At 58.6% G+C, this 9,363-nt stretch overlaps 1 protein-coding gene across 1 annotated transcript; it reads left to right on the forward strand.

The window, feature by feature from the left end:
* Nucleotides 1-5,229: 5,229 nt before the first annotated feature.
* On the forward strand, nucleotides 5,230-9,096 carry C8Q71DRAFT_424643 (uncharacterized protein). Its single transcript, XM_047918475.1, has 4 exons — nucleotides 5,230-6,009; nucleotides 6,070-7,679; nucleotides 7,731-8,391; nucleotides 8,445-9,096. Exons 1-4 carry the CDS (start codon nucleotides 5,289-5,291, stop codon nucleotides 8,912-8,914), a joined length of 3,462 nt encoding a protein of 1,153 aa, XP_047782280.1. The 5' UTR covers nucleotides 5,230-5,288; the 3' UTR covers nucleotides 8,915-9,096.
* Nucleotides 9,097-9,363: the final 267 nt, after the last annotated feature.

A 9,363-nucleotide genomic window follows, 5' to 3' on the forward strand; every position in this document is an offset into this window, starting at 1 on the left:
AGTAGGGCTCTGATTATCGATAAGGCATCGACCACAAGCCGGTGCCCAAATCGAGTCTAACGGCTGAGCTCGAAATGACAAACAAGAGACACCAGGGATTGTTTGGTCGGACCAAACATGGACCCACACGAAGGCGTATAAGGAGCGGGGGCGGACGCGACTTTTCCCCCATCCCTCTTGCCCTCCGACGGCCATGTAGGGTCCCCGGCCCCATCCTCTCCCTCGCCAACAGCAACTCGACCGCCGCACGTAGTCACATCTCACCAACAGTGGGATGGGTCGGCTCAGCTACGATGCGCCACAAGTTGAACTGAGGGCCGCGCGCCAAACAGCGGCAGACTAGGTATGTTCCTTCGCCGATCGACATAGCAGAAGCACTCACTGATGTACTGCGCCCTTCTGCTTCCATCCTCCTCGTCTATCCACCGACGCCACACGCGTTAACGCGACCGACCCGCAGCTGAGCCACAACGCCACAAGGTGCGTGGCCATTCTCGACGTCGACAACAGTAAGTCTGCTTCGTGGTTCGTGGTCTAGGCAGTCGCTGACCGGAATGGCAGATAGTGTGCCTCAAGCCTGCGTGCGGCAAGACCTATCATCAATATGTGTGCCTCAAGATTATGCGACTATGACCGACCTATGTGAAGACAAATCCCTCCAACGGGTTCAATGTTCTATGTCAGACGACGCAACCCAAGTCCCGCAAGGGCACACCCGTACGTTGCACGATTGGTGATGGGACCGTCCAGCCTGGTGTCGTCCGCGCCATGATAGCGGCGACACAGGCCCAGCTACTCGCGTCGTCGGTAGCTGGAAGCAACTGTACTGCAGACGCGCACCAAGGGTCAGGAGCGTCGCTGTCATGCGGCTCCGCAGGGACACGGTGCGCGGACTGTGTATGGGGACCGTCCCGCCGTTGACTGGTCTGAGACCCGACGCATCGTCGGCCCGGCAGACCACGAGGCTAGCCAGTTGTGGCGTGCGGGTGGGAAGACGTGGCAATGTGAGTGCTCGTAGTCATGCCCGTCGTTGACCTCGACTGACCTTCACTGCAGGCCACGTCCCGACGTCGAGGGTTTATGATCCCGGCGAGCGCATTCAAATCCTCCACTACCAAGTTCCAAACGGGCATCAAACATCCCCAGTACGTCGTACTTGCGTGAATGGGTCCAGCCTCCGGCATGAGGTGGCCTGCACCTCGGTGTGGGCTGCCGGAGGCACCGTACCGACGACGCCGTGCACCAGCGGAGACGGGGCATTGCGACCCACTGTCGACGAGATTGTGCCGGGTCATTATGTCAATATGTACGGGGACGTCCCCGCCGCCGGTGCACGCCCGCTCTGTCGGACTACCGTTGCCGGCTAGCGCATGACCGTACTGGGATAGGGGCGTCGCTCATGAAGGAATGTGAGCGGCGCTCCTGGCTCGGGCCAAAGTAAGTGTCTGTCGTGGAACGGATGCGAGCTGCGACTGACCTTCGCCCCGTAGGTCGCCCGAGCGAAACCTCAAGATATTTGCCGGACCACCCCGGTCAAATCCTCACTCGCCCCAAACGGGCTTTCCATATCCCTGGTACGTCGTTTGTGCGCGAAAGGGTCCAGCCTCTGGCATGAGGTGGCCTGCCAATGTTGTAGGCCGCCGGAGGCACCGTACCGCCGACGCAGCGCACCGATGACAGCACCGCATATGACATGCCTTGCAGTCGGTTGCCGGTCAGTATGGTACGGGGACGTCCAAGCCGTCAGTGCAAGCCCGCATCGTCGGGTAGTACTGCAGCGTGCTAGCGCACATCCGTACTGGGAAGAGGGGCGCCGCTGCAAAATGCTTAAAAATGATATAATGAGCAGCGCCCCTGGCTAGGGTGGATCGTGAGTGTTCGTGGTCACCGGAGTTCATGCCGACACTGACCTTTGTTGCAGGCACACCCGAGCCAAACCTCAAGCTGTAGCTACTATCATCCACCGCTCTACATCTCCCCGCTCTTCCCCATCGACAATCGCTTTCCCTCCGACTCTCTTGCCCATCACGGGTGACGCTCTGCTCGTGCACAGCGCGAGCGAGCAACAACTTGCCGTCTTAAGCCCAGTCGGGTGTCCGGCGGCACGGGGGTTTTTAGTGGGTAAAGCAGGGGGACCAGAGCACCGCTACGGACAAGCCGAGCTAACAACGACCGCGACGAAGATGACGACGGCGAAGCGGTGCGATGACGGTCCCGAGTCCCACACTGTTCTCCCTTTTGGGAGTTCGTGCGTAACTGCATTTCCCCCCGGGAGGAAACGAGCCTCGTCTCGAGCTCGTTGTAGTCCGGTGACGGGCCCTCCGCTCAAAAAAAAAAAAAAGAACGCGCAAGCGCAAGAGTCGTCCGCGGCTTGAGGGAGCATTCGAAGTCGACAGGTGAGTCGCATTCCTGTGCGCACGTTCGATTGTCGCTGAGCAAGTTGTGAACCTACTGCAGGCTACTCCCAGTGGGTCGCCTCCAGAGTCAACGTGACTGCGTAATGAACTTGTTCTTCCGTTCTAGTATTTCCTATATACTGACGTCCCCTCGCAGATCGCACGGTTGTTCTCAGGCGACGCGATTTAACGCTCGGTTCCTTTTCTCCGCTGGAGATCTACGCTAAGCGTCCCGGTCGCGGTCGCGGTGTACCTTTCCCACTTTGAGTAGCTTTGGGACTCGAGAGCTTGTACATGGAAATTTTGCGTATATTGTCCGCTTATGAACCGTTGTACGGCCGTCTGGCATCGCCCAATGAGCACAGGATAACGATTTGTGATACTTTCCTGCAATCCGAGCGTGACATCTTGTGGTTCCTGCCAAGTCTACTCCTACGCATGAGTCTCTAGATCCTGTGGGACCTGTGGATGATCGCAGCGTCCACATCAAGTTTACTGAGGCGGGGCCTAGTACTGCCTAGTACGCACTGCCGCAGGGGCCCGTCTTCATGCATCATGGCGCACTGGATAACGCTCAGCAATATTCGGGCTGATTCAGGAGAGGGTCGGAGTCACCGTCAACGATACAGAGGCCGCTTGCAGTGATCGTCAGTGGGATTTGGGGAGGAGGACTCCTAGAAACCACGTCGTGGTCGAGGGAGAGCCCGGTAGAGGAAAACGCGGTCACGCCACACACGCGCCCAGTTGAGCGCCTACCAACTTGCTCCCGTCCATTCTCCGCCACGACCTTGTCACTCTCTGTATGCTCTCAACAGCGTGCGTTCGTTGAAGCTGAAGGAAATCATGCTACTGTCTACACGTCTACATGATTGCTCCGAGTCCACGCCCCCAGGATAGATTGCACAGGTGCGATTGTATGCATGAGCGTTGGCAAGGTCGCCGCCACAGCGACTGGTTGTCCTCCATTCGTGAGTGTTTCGTCTGCAATGCTCTATCCTATTTTATTGACCGGGAATACTGCAGAAGCCATAGCGTACTGTTCTGTGCTTGCTACTCCGGCAGGATGGCAGGTGTGCAGACACCCTTGCTGTCAAGCCTGACGGGTATGGCCCGACTAGGCAACATGCTCGATCGTCACATCCGCGGGTCACGTATGTTCGAGTAGGATGTCCCCCTCCTCTACCCCTGTGACCCCCTCTGCGACCTGCTGCGTCTGCGACACCTATGCCGCTGGCCCGCACCCACTTCCGCAACAAAACCAAGTCGCCTGCGCCCAACGCTGCTCAGTTCACCGCTGCGTCTCGGACACCTGTCTTTCTCCCCCCATCGCACTACGCTGCAGCCGCAGGCCTTGACTATGAAACCATAGCACGCTCGCGTGCCGATGACATCTCTCCCGGACAACCACAGCAGCCCGGGGACTCCGCGTTCCAGCCGAGTTTCAACCCATCATCCCCACTTGCGTACCCCACACAGACTGAGGTCGCCGAATCGCAAACACGCGCGAGTCCTGCCTTGCACCATTCGGGGTTCAACCGCGTGAGTCGCTTCATTGCTCGTAGTCCGAGTCTGGGGAAGGCAGCCGCCGCCCGGCGGGCCACCAAGGCAGAAGAGAAGGCGAAGGTGGAGGCAACGCAGAGGTCGAGTCGCATGGTGGATCTGCCCCTTGTCGAGCTACAGCTGATCCCTACGCTCCGGGACACCATCGACAAGATGACCCACCCCCCGACGCCCGCAGCGATCCACGACGAGGAATTCGATGGCGCCATAGTGCATGCGAAAGCGCACGCATATACCGACCTAGACGTTGATCACTCTTCGGCGAGCTCCCAAGCATCGTCGTGCTCCTCAGGGGTGTCATCTATGCGCCAGTCATCCACGAGGGCCGATTCCTTAGACAACTATGCTCTGCTTCAGCGTCCGAACCGTTCGTCCGCGATATATCCTAGAGATGAACAAGAAACTCGCAGCCTCCACCCACCACCCCCTACGAAGTCTGCTCTCCGCTCGCCTTCCCTGGCCTCTAGGCCATCTGCAGAATCCGCGTCGGTGGCCTCGCCACGGAAGTCGAGGCTTCCGGCACCTCGAGAGGCACTCCCTGCGTCTTCTCGCGGCGGAAATGTACCTACAGGAGCTATAGTGAGCCCCGCTTCTCGTTTGTTAGTACGGTCCCTCGTTGACATCGTTTCGCAGACGGCTGAGTCTGCTATTGCTGGGCCCAGCAGAATCCCGGGTGCACCCAACTGCCGCTCTCGCTTCACAGACAACCACCCTTTTACTGGCCCCTCAGTCACCCCCACCCAGCTCCCGCTCCCAAAAACACGCACCAAGCCGAACTTCAACTTCGGCTTCAAGCCCAGCACGCCCCAACCGCCGCCCGCGCTCCGCCCGGGCTACCCCGCCTTCAAGACGCCTCAACTAGCGCAGGGATCCTTTGCACAGCGGCAGCGCTCCGGCCTCCCTCGTCCCGCAGCAGACGGGAATGCGAGTGGGAGCGACGCGGAGCACACGTCGCGCGCGTGCCTGACCTTGCCCCGCCCGGCCCAGATGCGGCGCAGCGACCATGGTCGCGAGTGTGGCCGGGACCGCGAGCATGACAGCGGGAGCGAGCTCGAGCGACGCGTGAACCCCGGGCTGGGCAGGCTTGTCGTGACGAACGCGGACATCGTGCCGAGCTCGTCGGAGGACAGCGCGAGGGGACGGCCGGGGGCCTACCAGGCGCTCGTGAGGAAGACGGCGACGAGGGTGCCGAGCCCGCAGAAGAGGGAAGCGGAGCGAGCGCAGGAGCGCGCGGCGGGCGCGGTGGATAGTCGGTTTGGGGGCCCTGGGCTACGCGGCGAGCGTGTGCAGGGGCTCGGCGTAGGAGGGCAGACTATTGGGCTTGGATTTAGGATGAGCCCGAGGGTGGACGCGGGCCAGCGATGTTACCCTGAAGATGTTCACGATGAAGAAGAGGAGAGTGTCTATGACGACGAAGACGACGCGTCTTCCGAGGCAAGCGACATCGAGCCATCCAAGGACTTCGACCCACGGACGAGCTACGCCGAGGACGACCATACACCGAACGCCCCAGCACAGTCCCTGCGCAATCGACATAGCTTCACACGGTCAAGAGAGCGCATCTCAGACGCGAGCCCTGACCGGCACAACGACAGGCGCCTGAGTGGGCTCGTCGACGGGCTCCAGGCGGCGTACGGCGTGCGTTGCTCGCCCGGGAAGAGCGTGCTCAGCCAAAGCGAGAGCGACGTGTACTTCGAGCAGGGCCTCGCGATCGGCACGTCGAGCGACTTCCCGAACAGCAGCGGCGACGTCTCGTTCAACGTCGCTCATCGGGAGGACGAGCCGGAGGAGGATGTGGATGGGGACGAGGAACGGTCGGAGTACTCGGAGTCGGAGGAGAGCTTCTCGATTGTGGTGGATGACGAGGAGGAGGAGGTACAGGTGGAAGCCGGGGGCCCGTGGTGGACGCGCGGACGGCGGTCGCCGAAGGACGAGGGCGTGACGAGCGATGTGGCACCTTTGGCAGTACACAAGAACGATCGACGTACCTCTGGTGATAGTCGAACATCAGCACATCTACGAGCGAGCTCGGACGAGCGCGCGAGTGCACCAGGTACTGTGGATGTCTTCTCTACGTTGGCAGCAAATACTGACACACTACATCTGGTCGTAGATGTCCAAACCGTCAAGTCGATCAGCTCTGCACAAGCGTCATCGAGCCTGTCTACCACACGCAGACCTCAGAGCCGGGCCTCGACTCACGCGGATGCTACTATCAAGAGTCCGCGACCTGATAGCATATCCTCCACTGACTTGCGGACACGACGTCGCACGATGATGTATGGGGTAGACAATACCGCCGAATGCACACCTCGTCTACCATCATTTCCTTTGGACAATTTTGAACCTCCCAGGAGACTCGGGCCGTCGTCAGACGAATCCAAAATCAGCAAGAGAACGACTATGTCCTTTACCGAGCGTTTCGTTCGCAGGCCCGACTCCCGTCGATCCTCGGTACTCGAGGATGACGTCGACAGAACCCCGCGCGTGTCCTCCCAGGACAACCAGTTCTTCCTCCCCGCGGAAGACGATCCCGAGGAAGCAGTCATCTTAGAATCGGATGACTGCACTGAACGCGAACGCCAGGCGTTCGGCATCCCGCGGTCTCTATCTTTCGGGGCAGGCCACTCTGGCGGCGTCTCTCAACCAACCGCTTCTGGGGCGAAGAACAGGCCAAGCGCTCTACTTCGCAGTGAGAGCGACGAGTCCTTGTCGGGGGGACCATCGGCGATGACTCGCGAATCGTCATACATGGCTGCGGTTTGGAGGGAGTCAGCGGGTAAGGACGTGCTGAGCAAGGGTGCACATGAACTCTTTGAGGTTCTCGCATTCCGATCTCGAGACGAAGAAGCGGACGAGGTCGAACGACCGAAAGAGCGGCGGGATAGATCATTGTCGCGCCAGAGTCGACCACGCTCGCGGTCTCGACAGCGGGAGGAACGACCGAGTTCCAGACAGGATTATCAGCCACCAAACCCGTCGGGCGAAGAGGCAAGACAGGTTTCACAAGCCAGGCCGTCGCGCCGGAAGGAGAGACAACCGGTATCTCCTGCTACCTGCGAGCACGCGCCAGATAATCGAAACTCGCAAATTGTGCGCCCGCAAGCCTTGACTCATGAAGCGATACTGCAAACCAGTCAAACCAATCCGTTGCCAGCCCCATCGCCTCAGGGCAACTGGCGTTCGACTTTCCACATCGATGTATATGATTCCCTTCTGGCACGACATGGCCCCATGGAGATGCAACGACAAGAGATTGTCTACGAACTACTCCAGACGGAGCGTGATTTCGTGCGGCGGCTGCGTGCCATGACCTCGGCTTTCATCGTACCGCTCAGAGTGCACGCAAGCAAAACATGGCTTCCAGGCGTGCCAACCCAGGTGTCGAGGCTGTTCGACTGGCTCGAAGACATCTTGAATCTTCATACGTCGCTTCTGCGGGTACTGAAGAATACGTCGCGAGCTTGGCATGCGAACAAGGTCGTTGGCGAAGTGGCGAGTAGTCTCCTGCCCCTGATTCCGAGACTCGAGGTGCATCAGCCGTACCTAGTGCGGGTGGACGAAGTCAGGGGGCTAGTCGTCATGTGGGCTCAAGATCAGCACTCGCAGTTTGGGGAGTACATCCGTCTGAGCGAGGAGGAAGGACTCTGCGATGGCTGGAGCCTGGAGCAGTGTCTTCAGATTTCTGTGCATAGGCTGACCACTTACTTGACGATGTTCAAGGTGGGCCATATGTTCATGTATGTCGTTCCCAACTCACCTCGCTCCGCGCAGAGGCTTCTTGACACCACGCACCGGCAACATCCTGATTATCTTGCAACTCTATCTCTGCTGCGGTCCGCACAGATGATGATACACGTAATGGAGGAGGTTCGCGTTCGTGAAGAGGAGTATGACTTCGTGAAGGCCATTGCTACTCGCATCCTTGGACCGGACGCAGCTGCTCATCTTGCTATACGAGAGCGAAGGCTTCTGTACCAGGGTCTCTTACATCTGTCGTCATCCGATGCAGCTTTGAAGGTCGAACCTCAACCAGTGGCCCCGACAGTCCAAGTCAACGGTCGACCCGTGCACCACTCCATAGATGACGAGCAAGATAAGGCAGAACGAGGAAGGCGTTTGGCCACGGCCATTCATGATTGGCACGTCAAACGGGCCAGGTCAGAGTCCATCAGCTCCTCGGCTTCATCTTCGTTCTCCCTTTGGTCTCATGACAGCCTGACGTCGAACGTAACACCGAACACACCGATGTCGGATATACATCCACCGTCGCTTGAGGCTACCACCGGAGCAGTGCAAGTCCTCGTTTTCACGGATATGGTACTGCTTGTCACTCCATCGTATGATGATCAGAGCGGCGGGACACAATGGCAACTGCTTAGTGGAGCAGGGTTGTCACGCATCTTGGATGTCAGGATTGACACAAATGGCCGAGGTGAGGCGTCATGACCTCTGGAGACGATAAATGTGTCTGACCCTTGTCAGCAGATCGAGCAGTGGTACTCGATCTTATTCCGCTCGATATCCAGGAGCTGTCGCTATCTCTTCATTCACGTGCAGGAGCTGTTGTGGAACTGAGGCTTGAGCTTCCTCACCTGCGCGGTGACAACGAGCAGGATTGGTTTGCTGCACTACAGCGAAGCCGCACCACTACGCTGCATTCCCTCTCCTTCGCACCTCCGTCTCCCGAGGACGTTCTCCAAGGGCCTGTCGGCGACTACGAACAAGACACGTACCACTGCGTCAAGTCTATCCTTGCGTCTGGTTTGCCTATGCCCAAGAGTCCGTCGATGCAATTAGACGAAGGGAATATTCAACAAGCACTACATGACAACTCCGAACAGGAGCGAGAGGAACGAGGGTGGTGGTCTCTGCGGTTTCATCAGGTCCTGCGTGAGTTTCAGCGCCAGCAAGATGCTGGTGTCCTTCTTGGTCCGACCCCATACGTCCTCAAGTAGTCGCTTCTGGCTATGCTGAACACTTCTCCATTCACTGATTGGCACCCCCTACACCGTGTACCAAACTGACTTCTTGATATCTGGGCTCTAAGCTGTATCACTAGCTCCGTTACATTGTATTCCCTCCATATTCCTCGTAATGAACACTGTGCTAGTTTCGACGTCATAGCTCTTATCGCACCACGAAGTCGCCACTCGGCTCATCGATTTTTCGCCTGCTCACGGCCAAGACGGACGTTGCGTTCGAGTCAAGACCAGTAGATTGCCATGGAAATACTACAGTTTGGAGTCAGAGAGGACGCACATAGCCCACGGAACCCATCGTGGTGAGTAAATCACTTCATCCCATTGTCACGCGTTGACATATACTCTGCCAAGGTCACTATCAGTCAAAAGCGCGAGACGAGAGTCCGACTATAGCCTATACGGCGAACCGTGTTGGTTGGCGG

Source organism: Rhodofomes roseus (genome assembly GCF_022264815.1).
Source record: "Rhodofomes roseus strain CIRM-BRFM 1785 chromosome Unknown C8Q71scaffold_4, whole genome shotgun sequence".
Classification (NCBI taxonomy): domain Eukaryota; kingdom Fungi; phylum Basidiomycota; class Agaricomycetes; order Polyporales; family Fomitopsidaceae; genus Rhodofomes; species Rhodofomes roseus.

Excerpts from the sequence above, each read along its gene's own strand:
- C8Q71DRAFT_424643 (XM_047918475.1), top strand. The coding sequence starts at position 5,289 with ATGAGCCCGAGGGTGGACGCGGGCCAGCGATGTTACCCTGAAGATGTT. Across the intron at positions 6,010-6,069 it reads CGAGCGCGCGAGTGCACCAG|ATGTCCAAACCGTCAAGTCG; the intron begins GTACTGTGGATG and ends ATCTGGTCGTAG. Across the intron at positions 7,680-7,730 it reads CTTACTTGACGATGTTCAAG|AGGCTTCTTGACACCACGCA; the intron begins GTGGGCCATATG and ends CGCTCCGCGCAG.